This window comes from Mustelus asterias, unplaced genomic scaffold (genome assembly GCF_964213995.1).
Source record: "Mustelus asterias unplaced genomic scaffold, sMusAst1.hap1.1 HAP1_SCAFFOLD_659, whole genome shotgun sequence".
NCBI lineage: Eukaryota > Metazoa > Chordata > Chondrichthyes > Carcharhiniformes > Triakidae > Mustelus > Mustelus asterias.
Window position 1 is genome coordinate 136450 of NW_027590608.1, and position 23551 is coordinate 160000.

Consider the following 23551-nt stretch of genomic DNA (forward strand, 5'->3'; position numbering starts at 1 on the left):
ACCCTCCGACAGTGCGGCACTCTCTCAGTACTGACCCTCCAACAGTGCGGCACTTCCTCAGGACTGACCCTCTGACAGTGCGGCACTCCCTCAGTACTGACCCTCTGACAGTGCGGCACTCCCTCAGTACTGACCCTCCGACAGTGCGGCACTCCCTCAGCACTGACCCTCTGACAGTGCGGCACTCCCTCAGCACTGACTCTCCGACAGTGCGGCACTCCCTCAGCACTGACTCTCCGACAGTGCGGCACTCCCTCAGCACTGACCCTCCGACAGTGCGGCACTCTCTCAGTACTGACCCTCCAACAGTGCGGCACTTCCTCAGGACTGACCCTCTGACAGTGCGGCACTCCCTCAGTACTGACCCTCTGACAGTGCGGCACTCCCTCAGTACTGACCCTCTGATAGTGCGACACTCCCTCAGTACTGACACTCCGACAGTGCGGCACTCCCTCAGCACCGACCCTCCAACAGTGCGGCACTTCCTCAGGACTGACCCTCTGACAGTGCGGCACTCCCTCAGTACTGACCCTCTGACAGTGCGGCACTCCCTCAGTACTGACCCTCTGATAGTGCGACACTCCCTCAGTACTGACACTCCGACAGTGCGGCACTCCCTCAGCACCGACCCTCCAACAGTGCGGCACTTCCTCAGGACTGACCCTCTGACAGTGCGGCACTCCCTCAGTACTGACCCTCTGACAGTGCGGCACTCCCTCAGTACTGACCCTCTGATAGTGCGACACTCCCTCAGTACTGACACTCCGACAGTGCGGCACTCCCTCAGCACTGACCCTCCGACAGTGCGGCACTCCCTCAGTACTGACCCTCCGACAGTGCGGCACTCCCTCAGTACTGACACTCCGACAGTGCGGCACTCCCTCAGTACTGACACTCTGACAGTGCGGCACTCCCTCAGTCGAACCAGTGCACGAAAGGACAAGTGCTGAAGCGTTGCGAATGATTGCCTCGTGTCAGTCAATCTAATCCCGCGTGCCGCGGCCCAGCTGTGACGGAGAACAAAGAGATTTAATGTATTCATTTTTAACTCAGCGTTTACCCAGAGGACCTTGCTCTGAACATTGGCTGCTAATTGGAAGCAAATGATCTCAGATGCAATGGTGATAATGAGGATTAGTTTGTACCAGAGTGAGTTCCTGAGACCTCCTCTCTACAAAACTCACTGAGCAAGGGCTAAAGCACGCTCATTCTCCTGGGAGGAGAAGACAGCAACTCAACCACTGCAGCACCTGTGCCCCCGATAAAGGGGGTCCCTGAGAATGAGACTCCCGCATTAAAAGGGGTCGCTTGGGGAGACTCCCTCTTTAAACACCACCCCCTTTAGCACTGCTGCCTCACAGCGCCAGGGAGCCGGGTTCAATTTCAGCCTTGGGTGACTGTGCGGAGTTTGCATGTTCTCCACGTGTCTGCGTGGGTTTCCTCCCACACTCCCGAGGGTAGCACGGTGGCACAGTAGTTAGCGCTGCTGCCTCACAGCTCCAGGGACCCGGATTCAATTCCAGCCTTGGGTCACTGTCTGTGTGGAGTCTGTACATTCTCCCCCGTGTCTGCGTGGGTTTCCTCCGGGTGCTCCGGTTTCCTCCCACACTCCAAAGATGTGTAGGTTAGGTGGATTGGCCATGCTAAATTGCCCCTTAGTGTCCATAGAGTCATAGAAGTTTACAGCATGGAAACAGGCCCTTCGGCCCAACTTGTCCATGCCACCCATTTTTTTTTAAACCCCTAAGCTAATCCCAATTGCCCGCATGTGGCCCATATCCCTCTATACCCATCGTACCCATGTAACTATCTAAATGCGTTTTAAAATACAAAATTGTACCCGCCTCCACTACTCCCTCTGGCAGCTCGTTCCAGACACTCACCACCCTCTGTGTGAAAAAATTGCCCCGCTGAACACTTTTGTATCTCTCCCCTCTCACCTTAAACCTATGCCCTCTAGTTTTAGACTTCCCTACCTTTGGGAAAAGATATTGACTATCTCGCTGATCTGTGCCCCTCATTATTTTATAGACTTCTATAAGATCACCCTTCAGCCTCCTACGCTCCAGAGAAAAAAGTCCCAGTCTATCCAGCCTCTCCTTATAACTCAAATAATCAAGTCCCGGTAGCATCCTAATAAATCTTTTCTGCACTCTTTCTAGTTTAATAATATCCTTTCTATAATAGGGTGACCAGAATTGCACACAGTATTCCAAGTGTGGCCTTACCAATGTCTCGTACAACTTCAACAAGATGTCCCAACTCCTGTATTCAATGTTCTGACTGATGAAACCAAGCATGCTGAATGCCTTCTTCACCACTCTGTCCACCTGTGACTCCACTTTCAAGGAGCTATGAACATATACCCCTAGATCTCTTTGGTCTGTCACTCTCCCCAACACCCTACCATTAACTGAGTAAGTCCTGCCCTGGTTCAATCTACCAAAATGCATCACCTCACATTTCTCTAAATTAAACTCCATCTGCCATTCGTCAGCCCACTGGCCCAATTGATCAAGATCCCGTTGCAATTGGAGATAACTTTATTCACTGTCCACTATGCCACCAATCTTAGTGTCATCTGCAAACTTACTAACCATGCCCCCATATTCTCATCCAAATCATAAATATAAATGACAAGTAACAGTGGGCCCAGCACTGATCCCTGAGGCACACCGCTGGTCACAGGCCTCCAGTTTGAAAAACAACTCTCTACAACCACCTTCTGTCAAGAAGCCAATTTTGTATCCATTTAGATACCTCACCCTGGATCCCATGCGGTACCTTGTCAAAGGCCTTGCTAAAGTCCATGGCGACAACATCAACTGCACTGCCCTCATCTACCTTCTTGGTTACCCCTTCAAAAAACTCAATCAAATTTGTGAGACATGATTTTCCACTCACAAAGCCATGCTGACTGTCCCTAATCAGTCCTTGCGTCTCTAAATGCCTGTAGATCTTGTCTCTCAAAATACCTTTCAACAATTTACCCACCACAGATGTGAGGCTCACTGGCCTGTAGTTCCCAGGCTTTTCCACGAGATGTGCAGGTTAGGTGGATTGGCCATGCTAAATTGCCCCTGAGTGCCAGGGGGATGGGGAGGGTAAATATGTGAGGTTACGCGGATAGGGCCGGGGTGGGATTGTTGTCGGGGCAGGCTCAATGAGTCAAATGGCTTCTTTCTGCATTGTAGATTCTCTGATTCTATGTGTAGGCCATGCTAAATTGCCCCTTAGTGTCCAAAGATGTGCAGGTTAGGTGCACTGGCCATGCTAAATTGCCCTTCGTGTCCAAAGATGTGCAGGTTAGGTGGATTGACCATACTAAATTGCCCTTTAGTGTCCAAAGATGTGCAGGTTAGTTGGATTGGCCATGCTAAATTGCCCCTCACTGTCCAAAGATGTGCAGGTTAGGTGGATTGGCCGTGCTAAATTGCCCCTTACTGTCCAAAGATGTGCAGGTTAGGTGGATTGGCCATGCTAAATTGCCCCTTTGTGTCCAAAGATGTGTAGGTTAGGTGGATTGGCCATGCTAAATTGCCCCTTAGTGTCCAAAGATGTGTAGGTCAGGTGGATTGGCCATGCTAAATTGCCCCTCACTGTCCAAAGATGTGCAGGTTAGGTGGATTGGCCGTGCTAAATTGCCCCTTAGTGTCCAAAGATGTGTCGGTTAGGTGGATTGGCCATGCTAAATTGCCCCTTAGTGTCCAAAGATGTGCAGGTCAGGTGGATTGGCCATGCTAAATTGCCCCTTACTATCCAAAGATGTGCAGGTTAGGTGGATTGGCCATGCTAAATAGCCCCTTAGTGTCCAAAGATGTGCAGGTTAGGTGGATTGGCCATGCTAAATTGCCCCTTAGTGTTCAAAGATGTGTAGGTTAGGTGGATTGGCCATGCTAAATAGCCCCTTAGTGTCCAAACATGTGTAGGTTATGTGGATTGGCCATGCTAAATTGCCCCTTAGTGTCCAAAGATGTGCAGGTTAGGTGCATTGGCCAGGCTAAATTGCCCTTAGTGTCCAAAGATGTGCAGATTAGGTGGATTGACCATGCTAAATTGCCCCTTAGTGTCCAAAGATGTGCAGGTTAGGTCGATTGGCCATGCTAAATTGCCCCTTAGTGTCCAAAGATGTGCAGGTTAGGTCGATTGGCCATGCTAAATTGCCCCTTACTGTCCAAAGATGTGCAGGTTAGGTGGATTGGCCATGCTAAATTGCCCCTTAGTGTCCAAAGATGTGCAGGTTAGGTGGATTGGCCATGCTAAATTGCCCCTTAGTGTCCAAAGATGTGCAAGTTAGGTGGATTGGCCATGCTAAATTGCCCCTTAGTGTCCAAAGATGTGCAGGTTAGGTGGATTGGCCATGCTAAATTGCCCCTTAGTGTCCAAAGATGTGCAGGTTAGGTGGATTGGCCATGCTAAATTGCCCCTTAGTGTCCAAAGATGTGCAGGTTAGGTGGATTGGCCATGCTAAATTGCCCCTTAGTGTCAGGGGGACTAGCAGGGTAAATACATGGGGTTCCAGGGATAGGGTCTGGGTGGGATTGTTGTCAGTGCACTGTACTGTCAGGATTTCAAATAAACAATACCCAACCCGAAAGGGGGCCGAATGTGGGAGCCCTGGACACATTCAAAATGCCTCTTCTCCGGAATCAGGAGATAGAACATAGAACATAGAAACAATACAGCACAAACAGGCCCTTCGGCCCACAAGTTGCGCCGGTCATGTCCCTACCTACCTAGGCTTATATATAGGCTTACCTATAACCCTCAATCCTATGAAGTTCCATGTACTCATCCAGAAGTCTCTTAAAAGACCCTATCGAGTTTGCCTCCACCACCACTGATGGCAGCCGATTCCACTCACCCACCACCCTCTGAGTGAGAAACTTACCCCTGACATCTCCTCTGTACCTACTCCCCAGCACCTTAAACCTGCGTCCTCTCGTAGCAACCATTTCAGCCCTGGGAAAATGCCTCCGAGAATCCACCCGATCTATACCTTTCAACATCTTGTATACCTCTATCTGGTCACCTCTCATCCTTCGTCTCTCCAAGGAGAAAAGACCGAGCTCCCTCAACCTATCCTCATAAGGCATGCCAACCAATCCAGGCAACATCCTTGTAAATCTCCTCTGCACCCTTTCAATCATTTCCACATCCTTCCTGTAATGAGGCGACCAGAACTGAGCACAGTACTCCAAGTGGGGTCTGACGAGGGTCCTATAAAGCTGCATCATTATCTCCCGACTCCTAAACTCAATCCCTCGATTGATAAAGGCCAGCACACCATACGCCTTCCTAACCACCTCCTCTACCTGCGACACCGATTTAAGAGACCTATAGACCCGGACCCCAAGGTCCTTCTGATCCTCTACACTGCTAAGAGTCTTACTCTTGATATTATACTCCTTCATCCCATTTGACCTGCCAAAATGGACCACTACACATTTATCCGGGTTGAAGTCCATCTGCCACTTCTCCGCCCAGTCTTGCATCCTATCTATGTCACGCTGCAGCTTCTGACATCCCTCCAACCTATCACAACACCACCAACCTTCGTGTCGTCGGCAAACTTACCAACCCATCCCTCCACTTCCTCATCCAGTTCATTTATGAAAATGACAAACAGCAAGGGTCCCAGAACAGATCCCTGGGGCACACCACTGGTGACCGACCTCCATTCAGAAAAAGACCCGTCTAGAACATAGAACATAGAACATAGAACATTACAGCGCAGAACAGGCCCTTCGGCCCACGATGTTGCACCGACCAGTTAAAAAAAAACTGTGACCCTCCAACCTAAACCAATTTCTTTTCGTCCATGAACCTATCTACGGATCTCTTAAACGCCCCCAAACTAGGCGCATTTACTACTGATGCTGGCAGGGCATTCCAATCCCTCACCACCCTCTGGGTAAAGAACCTACCCCTGACATCGGTTCTATAACTACCCCCCCTCAATTTAAAGCCATGCCCCCTCGTGCTGGATTTCTCCATCAGAGGAAAAAGGCTATCACTATCCACCCTATCTAAACCTCTAATCATCTTATATGTTTCAATAAGATCCCCTCTTAGCCGCCGCCTTTCCAGCGAAAACAATCCCAAATCCCTCAACCACTCTCTGCCTTCTGCAGGCAAGCCAGTTCTGGATCCACAAGGCAACGGCCCCTTGGATCCCATGCCCTCTCACTTTCTCGAGAAGTCTTGCATGGGGGACCTTATCGAACATAGAAACATAGAACATAGAAACCCTACAGTGCAGAAGGAGGCCATTCGGCCCATCGAGTCTGCACCGACCACAATCCCACCCAGGCCCTACCCCCACATATTTTACCCGCTAATCCCTCTAACCGACGCATCCCAGGACTCTAAGGGACAATTTTTTACCTGGCCAATCAACCTAACCCGCACATCTTTGGACTGTGGGAGGAAACCGGAGCACCCGGAGGAAACCCACGCAGACACGAGGAGAATGTGCACACTCCACACAGACAGTGACCCAAGCCGGGAATCGAACCCGGGACCCTGGAGCTGTGAAGCAGCAGTGCTAACCACTGTGCTACCGTGCCGCCCTAAACATTGGAACGCCTTGCTGAAGTCCATGTAAACCACATCTACCGCTTTTCCTTCGTCAATGTGTTTAGTCACATTTTCAAAGAACTCCACCAGGCTCGTAAGGCACGATTTGCCTTTGACAAAACCGTGCTGACTACTTTTGAGCATACTAAACTTCTCTAAATGTTCATAAATCCTGTCCCTCAGGATCTTCTCCATCAGCTTACCAACCACTGAGGTTAGACTCACCGGTCGGTAATTTCCTGGGCTATCCCTATTCCCTTTCTTGAAACTAGAAACCATATCCGCAATCCTCCAGTCCTCCGGAACCTCTCCCGTCTCCATCGACGACGCAAAGATCATCGCCCGAGGCTCTGCAATCTCTTCCCTCGCCTCCCACAGTAACCTGGGGTACATCCCATCCGGACCCGGCGACTTATCTATCTTGATGCTATTCAAAATTTCCAACACATCCTCTTTCTTAATGTCCACATACTCAATCTTTTCAGTCCGCCTCAATCCTGTAGTACATCCACCCAGGTCTTTTTCCACCGTGAATACCGAGGTAAAATATTCATTCAGCACCTCTGCTATTTCTTCCGGTTCTGTACAGACTTTCTCACCTTCACATTTTATAGGTCCTATTCCTTCACATCTCATCTTTTTATAGAACGCCTTAGGGTGCTTCTTAATCTTACCTGCCAAGGCCTTCTCGTGACCCCTTCTGGCTCTCCTAATTTCTTTCTTAAGTCCCTTCCTACAAACCGTACACTCATCTAGATCCCTATCATCTCCTAGCTCTCTGAACCTTTTCTACGCTTTCCTTTTCTTTTTGACTAGGTTCAGCGCAGCTTTCGTGCACCACGGTTCCCGTAACCTACCAAAACCTCCCTGTCTCATCGGAACGTTGTCATGCAGAACTCCAGACAAACATTCCTTGAAAATCTGCCACCTTACTTCGGTACTTTTCCTCGAGAATACCTCCTTCCAATTTATGTCTCTAATCTCCTGCCTGATGGTTTCATATTTCCCCTTACTCCAGATAAACACTTTCCTAGCTTGCCTGATCCGATCGCTTTCCAATGCTAGCGTAAAGGAGATAGAGTTATGATCACTATTCCCAAGATGCTCCCCCACTGAGAGATCCGATACCTGTCCAGGCTCATTAGCCAGTACCAGATCGAGTATAGCCTCTCCTCTTGTAGGCTTATCCACATGCTGTGTCAGGAAACCCTCCTGAACACACCTAACAAACTCCTCCCCATCCAAACCCTTTACCCTAGGGATATTCCAATCGATGATTGGGAAATTAAAGTCTCCCATCACGACAACCCTGTTATTCCTACATCTCTCCAGGATCTGTTTCCCTATCTGCTCCTCAACATCCCTGTTACTATTGGGCGGCCTGTAGAAAACACCCATCAAAGTTATCGACCCCTTCCCGCTCCGAACTTCCACCCACAGAGACTCGTAGACAATCCCTCCACGGCTTCCACCTTCCCTACAGCTGTGACACTATCCCTGATCAGCAGTGCCACTCCCCCCCCCCTCTTTTGCCTCCCTCTCTGTCCTTTCTGAAACATCTGAAGCCCGGCACCTGAAGTATCCAGTCCTGTCCCTGTCCCCAAGTCTCCGTAATGGCCACCACATCACACTTCCAAGCATCGATCCACACTCTAAGCTCATCCACTTTATTCACTACACTCCTGGCGTTAAAATAGACACATCTCAAACCTTTGGTCTGAGCTCTCCCCTTCTCCATCACCCGTCTATTCTCCCTCTTACACTGCCTACAATCCTTCTCTATTTGCGGGCTAACCTCCTCGCTCTCAGTCACCTCATCACAATTCCCTCCCCCCAACCTTTCTAGTTTAAAGTCTCCCCAGTAGCCTTAGCCAACCTTCCTGCCAGGATATTGGTCCCCCTGGGATTCAAGTGCCACCCGTCTTTTTTGTACAGGTCGCACCTGCCCCTAATGAGGTCCCAATGATCCAGGAACCTGAATCCCTGCCCCCCGCTCCAGTCCCTCAGCCACGATAGAAACACCTAGAAGCAGGAGGAGGCCATTCGGCCCATCCAGCCATTCATTTGGATCATGGCTGATCATCAAATTCAATATCCTGATTTCCCCGCCTTCCACCCCCCCATATCCCTCGATCCCTTTCGCCCCAAGTGCGATATCTAATTTCTTCTTGAAATCACACAGCGTTTTGGCCCCAACTACTTTCTGTGGGAGTGAATTCCACCGCTCTCTGGGTGAAGAAATTTCTCCTCACCTCAGTCCTAAAAGTTTTACCCCTTAAGCCCAAACTATCTCAGCTCCAAGATATCTCTGCAGAAGATCCTCAGGATTAGTGTCCTAAGCCCCAACCGTCTTCAGCTGTTTCATCAATGGCCTTACTTTCATTATAAGGTCAGAGGTGGGGATGTTCGCTGATGATTGCACAATGTTCAGCACCATTCGCCACCCCTCGGATAATGAATCTGTCCATGTCCCAATGCAGCAAGACCTGGACAATATCCAGGCCTGAGCTGGCATGTGGGAAGTAACATTCACGTCACAAATGTCCAGCAATGACCATCTCCGACAAGAAACTGCTCTTGAGTCGGTCGGTGCGCGACCTCAGACTTCTAACTTTTTCCCGACGGAAAAAGGTGGAAGACTCAAGAACAGCTTCTTCCCTGCTTCCATCAGACTTTTGAATGGAGCTACCTTATATTAGAGAACAAAGAACAATACAGCACAGGAACAGGCCCCTTGGCCCCCCCAAGCCCGTGCCGCTCCCTGGTCCAAACTAGACCATTCTTTTGTATCCCTCCATTCCCACTCCGTTCATATGGCTGTCTAGATAAGTCTTAAACGTTCCCAGTGTGTCCGCCCCCACCACCTTGCCTGGCAGCGCATTCCAGGCCCCCAACACCCTCTGTGTAAAATATGTCCTTCTGATATCTGTGTTAAACCACCCCCCACTTCACCTTGAACCTATGACCCCTCGTGAACGTCACCACCGACCTGGGGAAAAGCTTCCCACCGTTCACCCTATCTATGCCTTTCATAATTTTATACACCTCTATTAAGTCTCCCCTCATCCTCCGTCTTTCCAGGGAGAACAACCCCAGTTTACCCAATCTCTCCTCATAACTAAGCCCTTCCATACCAGGCAACATCCTGATAAACCTTCTCTGCACTCTCTCCAAAGCCTCCACGTCCTTCTGGTAGTGTGGCGACCAGAACTGGACGCAGTATTCCAAATGCGGCCGAACCAACGTTCTATACATCTGCAACATCAGACCCCAACCTTTATACTCTATGCCCCGTCCTATGAAGGCAAGCATGCCATATGCCTTCTTCACCACCTTCTCCACCTGTGCTGCCACCTATTGAGCTGATCTTTCTCTACACCCTAGCTGTGACTGCAACACTGCATTCTGCACCCTCTTCTCTCCTTCTCCTCTATGGATGTTTTGTCTGTATAGCGCGCAAGAAACAATACTTTTCACTGCATGTTAATACATACGACAATAATAAATCAAATCAAATCAAAGTGAGTATGTCCGGGGTGCGTGGGGGTCCTTGATTATGCCGGCTGCTTTTCCCGAGGCAGCGGGAAGTGTAGACGGAGTCAATGGATGGGAGGCTGGTTTGCGTGATGGGATTGGGCTACATTCACAACCCTTTGTAGTTCCTTGTGGTCTTGGGCAGAGCAGGAGCCCCAGACCAAGCTGTGATACATCCAGAAAGGATGCTTTCTACGGTGCATCTGTAAAAGTTGCTGAGAGTCATCGCTGACATGCCAAATTTCCTTAGCCTCCTGAGGAAGTTTAGATTGCTGGAATTTATTATTGTCACATGTATTGGGATACAGTGAAAAGTATTGTTTCTTGCGCACTATACAGACAAAGCATACTGTTCATAGATCTTGGGGACCATATCCACAGATCTCTAAAGGTTGCCGCTCAAGTGGATAGAGCTGTGAAGAAAGCCTATAGTGTGTTAGCTTTTATTAACAGGGGGTTGGAGTTTAAGACCATAAGACCATAAGACCATAAGACATAGGAGCGGAAGTAAGGCCATTCGGCCCATCGAGTCCACTCCACCATTCAATCATGGTTGATTTCAACTCCATTTACCCGCTCTCTCCCCATAGCCCTTAATTCCTCGAGAAATCAAGAATTTAATAAGAGTTTAAGAGCCGTGGGGTTATGCTGCAACTGTACAGGACCTTGGTGAGACCACATTTGGAATATTGTGTGCAGTTCTGGTTCTGGAAGGATGTGGAAGTGCTGGAAAGAGTGCAGAGGAGATTTACCAGGATGCTGCCTGGTTTGGAGGGTAGGTCTTATGAGGAAAGGTTGAGGGAGCTAGGGCTGTTCTCTCTGGAGCGGAGGAGACTGAGGGGAGACTTAATAGAGGTTTATAAAATGATGAAGGGGATAGAGAGAGTGAACGTTCAAAGACTATTTCCTCGGGTGGATGGAGCTATGACAAGGGGCATAACTATAGGGTTCGTGGTGGGAGATACAGGAAGGATATCAGAGGTAGGTTCTTTACGCAGAGAGTGGTTGGGGTGTGGAATGGACTGCCTGCAGTGATAGTGGAGTCAGACACTTTAGGAACATTTAAGCAGTTATTGGATAGGCACATGGAGCACACCAGGATGATAGGGAGTGGGATAGCTTGATCTTGGTTTCAGATAAAGCTCGGCACAACATCGTGGGCCGAATGGCCTGTTCTGTGCTGTACTGTTCTATGTTCTATGTTCTAGATTACATAGGGGAGCAGGAAAGGAGAGAGTGCAGAATGTAGTGTTATAGTCATAGCTAGGGTGCAGAGAAAAATCAGCTTAATATAAGGTAAGTCCATTCAAAAGTCTGACAGCAGCAGGGAAGAAGCTGTTCTTGAGTCGGTCGGTACGTAACCTCAGACTTTTGTATCTTATTCCCAACGGAAGAAGGTGGAAGAGAGAATGTCCGGGATACGTGGGGTCCTTCATTATGCTGGCTGCTTTTCCCCGAGGCAGCGGGAAGTGTAGACGGAGTCAATGGATGGGAGGCTGGTTTGCGTGATGGGACTGGGCTACATTCACGACCTTTTGTAGTTCCTTGCGGTCTTGGGCAGAGCAGGAGCCCAGACCAAGCTGTGATACAACCAGAAAGGATGCTTTCTATGGTGCATCTGTAAAAGTTGGTGAGAGTCGTAGCGGAATTCGGGGAGAGAGAAGTGGAGGTCGAGAGGCCTATTTCTGTGTTGGACATTCCATGCTTCGAAAAAAATGAGGGCCTTGCGATATTTATCAGGCTATTTTAAAGAGAAAAATGACTTGCGAATCCATCCCCTTTGCTCTGATGTCCCAGTTAAGTTGCTGTTTTCCGAGGATTGTGTATGTCATTCTTATTCCGCCGGGAAAACTGCAGCACCTCGCACTTATCGAGGGGTTGCCATGGGGACTGGCTTCACAAGGAAGCTGCGATCAGTTAGTAGGAGAGCGCTGCCTGGCAGGGGTGTGGTTGCTCTCAGGCTGGTCTCAATTCTGCCTCATTAGGCAAACATCTGCCTCGGCCTTGTGCGCAGGAGGGTTGACGCACGACCGTCAAGCGGGGGTGCGTTGAGCGAGGGCGGTGGAGTGGTGGGGGGCGGGAGGGGATTAGCACAGAGCTAGCGTTCAGAGGCAGACGCAGTATCCGGGGGAAAGTGGGGTTGGGGGGATTGGGGGGTGGTGGTTAGATGCCATCCAATTCGCCTCAAATGGCCAGCAACAGGAGCCTGAGGACAACACGGTGGCACAGTGGGTTAGCGCCGCTGCCTCACAGCACCAGGGACCCGGGTTCAATTCCGGCCTCGAGTCACTGTCTGTGTGGAAGTTGCGCGTTCTCCCCGTGTCTGCCTGGGTTTCATCCGGGGGCTCCGGTTTCCTCCCACAGTCCGAAGGACGTGCAGGTTAGGTGGATTGGCCATGCTAAATTGCCCTTTAGTGTCCAAAGATGTGCGGTTTGGGTGGATTGGCCATGCTAAATTGCCCCTTAGTGTCCAAAGATGTGCGGTTTGGGTGGATTGGCCATGCTAAATTGCCCCTTTGTGTCCAAAGATGTGCAGGTCAGGTGGATTGGCCATGCTAAATTGCCCTTTAGTGTCCAAAGATGTGCAGGTTAGGTGGATTGGCCATGCTAAATTGCCTCTTGGTGTCCAAAGATGTGCAGGTTAGGTGGATTGGCCATGCTAAATTGCCCCTTGGTGTCCAAAGATGTGCGGGCTCGGTGAATTGGCCATGCTAAATTACCCGTTAGTGTCCAACGATGTGCAAATTTGGTGGATTGGCAAGGCTAAATTGCCCCTTAGTGTCCAAAGATGTACAGGTTAAGTGGATTAGCCATGCTAAATTGCCCCTTAGTGTCCAACGATGTGCAGGTTATGTGGATTGGCCATGCTAAATTGCCCCTTAGTGTCCAACGATGTGCAAATTTGGTGGATTGGCAAGGCTAAATTGCCCCTTAGTGTCCAAAGATGTACGGTTTAAGTGGATTAGCCATGCTAAATTGCCCCTTAGTGCCCAAAGATGTGCAGGTTAGGTGGATTGGCCGTGCTAAATTGCCCCTTAGTGTCCAAAGATGTGTAGGTTAGTGGGGTTAGCAGGGTAAATGCGTGGATCTGTGCGGACAGGGCCTGGGTAAGATGCTCTGTTGGAGGGTAGGTGCCGATTTGATGGGCAGAGTGGCCTCCTTCTGCAGTGCAAGGATTCTATGAACCACCCCAAGCATCTTCTTATGTGTTTAAGGTTCAATGGAGGATTGCAATTTCTTCCTAATTACACCAGTTCCAATATATCAAAACCCCTTCCCATTCACTCCCATTGTACACAATCCCAATGGATCAATCCCCTTCCCATTCACTCCCATTGTACACAATCCCAATGGATCCAAACCCCTTCCCATTCACTCCCATTGTACACAATCGCAATGGATCAAACCCCTTCCCATTCACTCCTATTGTACACAATCCCAATGGACCCAAACCCCTTCCCATTCACTCCCATTGTACACAAACCCAATGGACGCAAACCCCTTCCCATTCACTCCCATTGTACACAATCCCAATGGATCCAAACCCCTTCCCATTCACTCCCATTGTACACAATCCCAATGGATCCAAACCCCTTCCCATTCACTCCCATTGTACACAATCCCAATGGATCAAACCCCTTCCCATTCACTCCCATTGTACACAATCCCAATGGACCCAAACCCCTTCCCATTCACTCCCATTGTACACAATCCCAATGGACCCTAACCCCTTCCCATTCACTCCCATTGTACACAATCCCAATGGACCCAAACCCCTTCCCATTCACTCCCATTGTACACAATCCCAATGGATTCCAATTCCTTCCCATTCACTCCCATTGTACCCAATCCCAATGGATTCCAACCCCTTCCCATTCACTCCCATTGTACACAATCCCAATGGACCCAAACTCCTTCCCATTCACTCCCATTGTACACAATCCCAATGGATTCCAACTCCTTCCCATTCACTCCCATTGTACGCAATCCCAATGGATCAAACCCCTTCCCATTCACTCCCGTTGTACACACTCCCAATCCCAAACCCCTTCCCATTCACTCCCATTGTACGCAATCCCAATGGATCAAACCCTTTCCCATTCACTCCCATTGTACACACCCCCAATCCCAAACCCCTTCCCATTCAATCCCATTGTACACAATCCCAATGGATCAAACCCTTTCCCATTCACTCCCATTATACCCAATCCCAATGGATTCCAACTCCTTCCCATTCACCCCCATTGTATACAATCCCAATGAATTCCAACCCCTTCCCATTCACTCCCATTGTACACAATCCCAATGGACCCAAACCCCTTCTCATTCACTCCCATTGTACACAATCCCAATGGACTAAAACCCTTTCCCATTCACTCCCATTGTACACAATCCCAACGGACTCAAACCCCTTCCCATTCACTCCCATTGTACACAATCCCAACGGACCCAAACCCCTTCCCATTCACTCCCATTGTACACAATCCCAATGGACCCAAACCTCTTCCCATTCACCGCCATTGTACACAATCCCAATGGACCCAAACCCCTTCTCATTCACTCCCATTGTACACAATCCCAATGGACTAAAACCCTTTCCCATTCACTCCCATTGTACACAATCCCAATGGACCCAACACCTTTCCATCTAATCCCATTGAATAAAATTGGATCAAATCCCTTCCCACTCTGGCAGGGGATTGGTGGACAGGCAGAGCTCAGAATTACTGAAAGAAGTTGCTACTCACAGCTCGGATGGGATTACATTGGTCAATGGGGTTCTTAAAGTCCGTCCTCAACTCATCGAAAGCAATGATCTGTAACAGAGACAAGAGAGGGTGTGGTTAGCAAACAGACATATGGCACTGATGTGTTGTGGCATTAGCCACTCCCTGTACCTTCTAAATTGTCACATGTACTATGTATCTCCTCAGTACCAGAGCTGCCTTTGAACTTTCAGAGGGACCTTATCATGGTGATGGAATTTAACATTGTTACATCACGGGGTGGGCTACAGCGTGGATCTAACTAAGGAAATTTGGCATATCCACTACGACTCTCACCAACTTTTACAGACGCACCATAGAAAGCATCCTTTCTGGATGTATCACAGCTTGGTCTGGGCTCCTGCTCTGCCCAAGATCGCAAGGAACTACAAAGCATTCTGAAAGTAGCCCAATCCCATCACGCAAACCAGCCTCCCATCCATTGACTCTGTCTACACTTCCCGCTGCCTCGGGGAAAAGCAGCCGGCATAATCAAGGACCCCACGCACCCCGGACATCCTTTCTTCCACCTTCGTCCGTCAGGAAAAAGTTACAAAAGTCTGAGATCACGTAGCGACCGACTCAAGAACAGCTTCTTCCCTGCTTCCGTCAGACTTTTGAATGGACCGACCTCGCATTAAGTTGATCTTTCTCTACACCCTAGCTATGGCTGTAACCCTACATTCTGCACCCTCGCCTTTCCTGCTCTGTGAACGGTATGCTTTGTCTGTATAGCACGCAAGAAATAATACTTTTCACTGTATGTTAATACATGTGACAATGGAGAGATTGTGTGTGAGTGTGAGAGAGTTGTACAAGATTATGAGGGACATGGACAGAGTGGATAAGGAGAAGCTGTTCCCCTTAGTTGAAGGGTCAGTCACGAAGGGACACAGTTCAAGGTGAGGGGCAGGAGGTTTCGGGGGGATGTGAGGAAAACCTTTTTTACCCAGAGGTCTGGAACGCATGGGAGGATGGTGGAGACGGGTTACCTCACATCCTTTAAAAAGTACTTTGATGAGCACTTGGCACAAGGGGGGAGCGATGGCCTCGTGGTATTATCTCTACTCCAGTCATCCAGAAACTCAGCTAATGTTCTGGGGGACCCGGGTTCGAATCCCGCCCACGGCAGATGGTGGAATTTGAATTCAATAAAAAAAATCTGGAATTAAGAATCTACCGATGACATATTGTCGGAAAAACCCATCTGGTTCCCTTTAGGGAAGGAAATCTGCTGTCCTTACCCGGTCTGGCCTACATGTAACTCCAGAGCCACAGCAATGTGGTTGACTCTCAACTGCCCTCCAAGGGGCAACTAGGGATGGGCAATAAATGCTGGCCCAGCCAGCGACACCCATGTCCCACGAATGAATTTTAAAAATCATAACATTCATAGAACCATAGAAAATTACAGCTCAGAAACAGGCCTTTTGGCCCTTCTTGTCTGTGCCGAACCATTTTTTGCCTAGTCCCACTGACCTGCACTTGGACCATATCCCTCCACACCCCTCTCATCCATGAACCCGTCCAAGTTTTTCTTAAATGTTAAAAGTGACCTCGCATTTACCACTTTATCCGGCAGCTCATTCCACACTCCCACCACTCTCTGCATGAAGAAGCCCCACCTAATATTCCCTTTAAACTTTTCTCCTTTCACCCTTAACCCATGCCCTCTGGTTTTTCTCTCCCCTAGCCTCAGTGGAAAAAGCCTGCTTGCATTCACTCTATCTATACCCATCAAGGCTTAGTTAAAGTTTATTTATTAGTCCCAAGTAAGGCTTACATTCACACTGCAATGAAGTTACTATGAAAATCCCCTAGTCGCCGCACTCTGGCGCCTGTTCGGGTTACACTGAGGGAGAATTTAGCACCTAACCAGCAAGTCTTTGGACTGTGGGAGGAAACCGGAGCACCCGGAGGAAAACCCACGCAGACATGGGGAGAATGTGCAAACTCCACACAGTGACCCAAACCGGGAATCGAACCCGGGTCCCTGGTGCTGTGAAGCAGCAGTGCTAACCACTGTGCCACCATGCCATAGTAAATGGGATTAGGTGGGAGGTCAGGTGTTTCTCGTATGTTGGTGAAGACCCAATGGGCCTCTGCTGCGCTGTATGATTCTATGATCTGTTGGAATCGCACCCTCTCCAACCCCACAAACCAGGGTGTGATCTGTTTCGAGAACTCACTGCCCAATTGCCAGCTCCGCAAATTGGCCTGAGAAGACAGCGCTCGCAAATCCTTGAGCAAGCCAGCCCTTAGCCGCTCCAGAATAAAAGCACACTCCACCAACTTCACCATCTGCTTCCTGAAATTAGTCACGCAAGATTCCAAAGTCGGAACAAAGAATGATGACTCGGATACCACACTCTCAGCAGCTGCAGGAGAGAGGGCAAAACAGGCCCCAGGCACTAAGACAGCAAGGGCATACTGTGCAGAGAAGGCCCTTCGTCCCATCCAGACTGCGTCGACAATAACTACCACCTGAGGCGCGCTCATCCCATTTTCCTGCACTTGTCCCACATCCTTGAACATTCGGATATTTCAAGTGCTCGTCCAAATGATGACACAGTGGGTTAGCGCTGCTGCCTCGCAGCGCCAGGGACCCGGGTTCGATTCTGTCCACACTGTCTGTGTGGAGTCTGCACGTCCTCCCCGTGTCTGCGTGGGTTTCCTCCGGGTGCTCCGGTTTCCTCCCACAGTCCGAAAGACGTGCTGCTTAGGTGCATTGGCCGTGCTAAATTCTCCCTCAGTGTTACCCAAACAGGCGCCGGAGTGTGACAAAGAACAGAGAACAAAGAAAATTCCAGTTTCTACAAATATATAAAACGAAAAAGAGTGGCTAAAGTAAACATTGGTCCGTTAGAGGACGGGACGGGGGATGTAATAACTGGAGATGAGAAAATGGCTGAGGCGTTGAACAGGTATTTTGTGTCGGTCTTCACAGTGGAAGATACAAGTAACATGTCACAAATTGATGATAGGAAGGTTATGGCAGGTGAGGACCTAGAAACTATCATTATCACGAAGGAGGTAGTGTTGGGCAAGTTAATGGGGCTAAAGGTAGACAAGTCTCCTGGTCCTGATGGAATGCATCCCAGGGTGCTAAAAGAGATGGCGGGGGAAATAGCAAATGCACTAGTGGTAATTTACCAAAATTCGCTGAACTCTGGGGTGGTTCCCGCAGATTGGAAAACAGCAAATGTGACGCCACTGTTTAAAAAGGAGGTAGACAAAAGGCAGGTAACTATTGGCCGGTTAGCTTAACTTCTGTAGTAGGGAAAATGCTTGAATCTATCATCAAAGAAGAAATAGCGAGACATCGGGATATAAATTGTCCCATTGGTAAGACGCAGCATGGGTTCATGAAGGGAAGGTCATGTTTGACTAATTTGGTGGAATTCTTTGAGAACATTACATGTGCAGTGGGCAATGGGGAACCTGTGGATGTGGTGTATCTGGATTTCCAGAAGGCATTTGACAAGGTGCCGCACCAAAGACTGCTCCATAAGATAAAGGTGCACAGTGTTGCGGGTAATGTATTAGCATGGATAGAGGATTGGTTATCTAACAGAAAGCAAAGAGTGGGGGTAAATGGGTGTTTTTCTGGTTGGCGATCAGTGACTAGTGGTGTGCCTCAGGGATCAGTGTTGGGACTGCAATTGTTTATGATTTACATAGATGACTTGGAGTTGGGGACCAAGTGTAGTGTGTCAAAATTCGCAGATGACACTAAGATGAGTGGCAGAGCAAAGTGTGCAGAGGATGCTGAAAGTCTGCAAAGGGATATAGATAGTCTAAGTGAGTGGCCGAGAGTCTGGCAGATGGAGCACAATGTTGGTAAATGTGAGGTCATCCATTTTGGTCGGAATAACAGCAAAATGGACTATTATTTAAATGGTAAAAAATTGCAGCATGCTGCTGTGCAGAGGGACCTGGGTGTCCTTGTGCAGGAATCTCAAGGAGTTGGTTTGCAGGTGCAGCAGGTAATTAAGAAGGCAAATGGAATTTTGTCCTTCATTGCGAGAGGGATGGAGTTTAAAAACAGCGAGATTATGTTGCAGCTGTATAAGGTGCTGGTGAGGCCACACCTGGAGTACTGTGTACAGTTTTGGTCTCCTTACTTGAGAAAGGATATACTGGCACTGGAGGGGGTGCAGAGGAGATTCACTAGGTTGATTCCGGAGTTGAGAGGGTTGGCTTATGAGGAGAGACTGAGTAGACTGGGGCTATACTCATTGGAATTCAGAAGAATGAGGGGAGATCTTATAGAAACATACAAGATTATGAAAGGAATAGATAAGATAGAAGCAGAGAAGTTGTTTCCACTGGCGGGTGAAACTAGAACTGGGGGAGAATGGCCTCAAAATAAGGGGGAGCAGATTTAGGACTGAGTTGAGGAGGAACTTCTTCACACAAAGGGTTGTGAATCTGTGGAATTCCCTGCCCAGTTGAGGCTACCTCATTGAATGTTTTTAAGGCAAGGATAGATAAATTTTTGAACAGTAAAGGAATTAAGGGTTATGGTGAGCGGGCGGGTAAGTGGAGCTGAGTCCACAAAAAGGTCAGCCATGATCTTATTGAATGGGGGAGCAGGCTCGAGGGGCCAGATGGCCTACTCCTGCTCCTAGTTCTTATGTTCTTAGCACAGGAACAGGCCCTTCGGCCCTCCAAGCCTGCACCAACCATGCTGCCCGTCTTAACTAAACCCCCCTCCCTTCCGGGGACCATATCCCTCTATTCCCATCCTATTCATGTATTTGTCAAGACACCCCTTAATACTCACTATCATATCCGCTTCCACTACCTCCCCCAGCAGCGAGTTCTAGGCACCCACCATCCTCTGTGTATAAAACTTGCCTCGTACATCTCCTTTAAACCTTGCCCCTCGCACCTTAAACCTGTGCCCCCCTAGTAATTGAGTCTTCCACCCTGGGGAAAAAGCTTCTGACTATCCACTCTGTCCATGCCCCTCATAATCTTGTAGACTTCTATCAGGTCGCCCCCTCAACCTCCGTCGCTCCAGTGAGAACAAACCAAGTTTCTCCAACCTCTCGTCAGAGCTAATGCCCTCCATACCAGGCAACATCCTGGTGAATCTTTTCTGTACCCTCTCCAAAGCCTCCACTATCCTTCTGGTAGTGTGGCGACCAGAATCGAACACTATATTCCAAGTGCGGCCTAACTAAGGTTCTATAAAGCTGCAACATGACTTGCCAATTTTTAAACTCAATACCCCGGCCGATGAAGGCAAGCATGCCGTAAGACCTCTTGACTAGGGGATTTTCACAGTAACTTCACTGCAGTGTTAATGTAAGCTGACTTGTGACACAAATAAATAAACTACAAAATATAAATATTTTTTAAAGGTTGTAAGGTTTCCAGCCTCCACTACCTTCCCAAGCCGTGCATTCCAGATTCCCACCACCTTCTGAGTGAAAAGCTTTTCTCAAATCCCCTCTGAATCTCCTACCCCTCACTCTAAAACTATGCCCCCTCGTGATTGACCCCTTTGGAGGGCAGGCGATGGCCTGGTGGTATTATCACTGGACTATTAATCCAGAAACTCAGCTAATGTTCTGGGGGACCCGGGTTCGAATCCCGTCACGGCAGATGGTGGAATTTGAATTCAATAAAAAAATCTGGAATTAAGAATCTACTGATGACCCATTGTCGGAAAAACCCATCTGGTTCCCTTTAGGGAAGGAAATCTGCCGTCCTTACCCCGGTCTGGCCTACATGTGACTCCAGAGCCACAGCCAATGTGGTTGACTCTCAACTGCCCTCCAGGGGCAACTAGGGATGGGCAATAAATGCTGGGCCCAGCCAGCGACGCCCATGTCCCAGGAATGAATAAAAAACAAAGAAGAACCAAGGGGAACAACTGCCCCCAATCACTTTGTCCCTACCCCTCATAATCTTATACACCTCAATCATGTCCCCCCTCAGCCTTCTTTACTCCAGAGAAAACAGTCCAAGCTGACAGCTCAAATGCTCCATCCCAGGGAACATCCCAGCTTGGTATGGGGCTCCTGCTCTGCCCAAGGCCGCAAGAAGCTACAAAGGGTCGTGTGTGTAACCCAGTCCCATCACGCAAACCCAGCCTCCCATCCATTGACTCCGCCTACACTTCCCGCTGCCTCGGGAACAGCAGCCGGCATCATCAAGGACCCCCCACGCACCCCGGACATTCTCTCTTCCACCTTCTTCCGTTGGGAAAGAGATACAAAAGTCTGAGGTCACGTACCGACCGACTCAAGAACAGCCGTTGCCATCAGGCTTTTGAACGGACCTACCTCGCATTAAGTTGATCTTTCTCTACACCCTAGCTATGACTGTAACACTGCATTCTGCACTCTCTCCTTTCCTTCTCTATGAACGGTATGCTTTGTCTGTATAACACGCAGGAAACAATACTGTATCTGTGTAGTGCACCCTCTCCTTTCCTTCTCCCCTATGTACTCTATGAACGGTATGCTTTGTCTGTATAGTGCACAAGAAACAATACTTTTCACTAATGTACTAATACATGTGACAATAATAAATCAAATCAAATCAACATCCTGATGAATCTCCTCTGTAATCCCTCCAGTGCCATCACATCCTTATCCACGTGGCCGATTCATCACTCACATAGGTGTCAAAGGAACTGCCAGCCTTGTGCCAGTTTAGCAATCCCATTCCCTCCCCAACGGGGACATGATAAGGTAGATGCTGAGAGACTCTTTCTCCCACTTGTGGGAAAGTCCAAGACCAGACTAAATAAATGTGAGACGATGCATTTTGGTAGATCAAAAATGTGGCAGGTCTGTGACCAGCGGGGTGCCTCAGGGATCAGTGCTGGGTCCACTGTTGTTTGTCATTTATATTAATGATTTGGATGAGAATTTATGAGGCATGGTTAGTAAGTTTGCAGATGACACCAAGATTGGTGGCATAGTGGACAGTGAGGAAGGTTATCTCCGATTGCAATGGGATCTTGATCAATTGGGCCAGTGGGCTGACGAATGGCAGATGGAGTTTAATTTAGATAAATGCGAGGTGATGCATTTTGGTAGATCGAACCAGGGCAGGACTTACTCAGTTAATGGTAGGGCGTTGGGGAGAGTTACAGAACAAAGAGATCTCGGGGTACAGGTTCATAGCTCCTTGAAAGTGGAGTCACAGGTGGACAGAGTGGTGAAGAAGGCATTCGGCATGCTTGGTTTCATCAGTCAGAACATTGAATACAGGAGTTGGGACGTCTTGTTGAAGTTGCACAAGACATTGGTAAGGCCACACTTGGAATACTGTGTGCAATTCTGGTCACCCTATTATAGAAAAGATATTATTAAACTAGAAAGAGTGCAGAAAAGATTTACTGGGATGCTACCGGGACTTGATGGATTGAGTTGTAAGGAGAAGCTGGATAGACTGGGACTTTTTTCTCTGGGGCGTAGGAGGCTGAGGGGTGATTTTATAGACGTCTATAAAATAATGAGGGGCACAGATCAGCTAAAAAGTCAATATCTTTTCCTAAAGGTAGGGGAGTCTAAAACTAGAGGGCATAGGTTTAAGGTGAGAGGGGAGAGATACAAAAGGACCAGAGGGGCAATTTTTTCACACAAGGGTGGTGGGTGTCTGGGACGAGCTGCCAGAGGTAGTAGTAGAGGCGGGTACAATTTTGTCTTTTAAAAAGCATTTAGACAGTTACATGGGTACGATGGGTATAGAGGGATATGGGCCAAACGGGGGCAATTGGGACTAGCTTAATGGTAAAAACTGGGCAGCATGGACAAGTTGGGCCGAAGGGCCTGTTTCCATGCTGTAAACCTCTATGAGGGCACAATCCCAGAGTAAGGGGGTCGCCCATAGAAAGCACTCTTTCTAAAAGATCATAAGACCATAAGACGTAAGAGCAGAATTAGGCCACTCAGCCATCGAATCTGCTCCGCCATTCAATCATGGCTGATATTTTTCTCATCCCCATTCTCCTGCCTTTTCCCCATAACCCCTGATCCCCTTATTAATCAAGAACCTATCTATCTCTGTCTTAAAGGCACTCAATGACCCGGCCTCCACAGCTTTCTGCGGCAAAGAGTTCCACAGATTCACCACTCTCTGGCTGAAGAAATTCCTCCTCATCTCTGTTTTAAAGGATCGTCCCTTTAGCCTGAGGTTGTGCCCTCTGGTTCTAGTTTTTCCTACCAGTGGAAACATCCTCTCCACGTCCACTCTATCCAGGCCTCGAAGTATCCTGTAAGTTTCAATAAGATCCCCCCTCATCCTTCTAAACTCCATCTAGTACAGACCCAGAGTCCTCAACCGTTCCTCATACGACAAGCTTTTCATTCCAGGGATCATTCTTGTGAACCTCCTCTGGACCCTTTCCAAGGCCAGCACATCCTTCCTTAGATACGGGGCCCAAAACTGCTCCCAATATTCCAAATGGGGTCTGACCAGAGTCTTATACAGCCTCAGAAGTGCATCCCTGCTCTTGTATTCTAGCCCTCTCGACATGAACGCTAACATTGCATTTGCCTTCCTAACTGCCGACTGAACCTACACGTTAACCTTAGAATCTTGAACAATGACTCCCAAGTCCCTTTGTGTTTCTGATTTCCGAAGCATTTCCCCATTTAGAAAATAGTCTATGCCTCCATTCCTCCTTCCAAAGTGCATAACGTGGTTAT

General features: G+C 48.7%; 1 protein-coding gene across 1 annotated transcript in view; it reads right to left on the reverse strand.

Annotated features, from left to right (window-relative positions):
- LOC144487238 (protein cornichon homolog 2) overlaps positions 1–23551 on the reverse strand; it is a 214379-nt gene that overhangs the window by 112459 nt on the left and 78369 nt on the right. The window contains exon 2 of the mRNA XM_078205314.1: positions 14862–14930. Coding sequence (XP_078061440.1) covers positions 14862–14930 — 69 coding nt within the window. The remainder of the gene's footprint in view (positions 1–14861; positions 14931–23551) is intronic.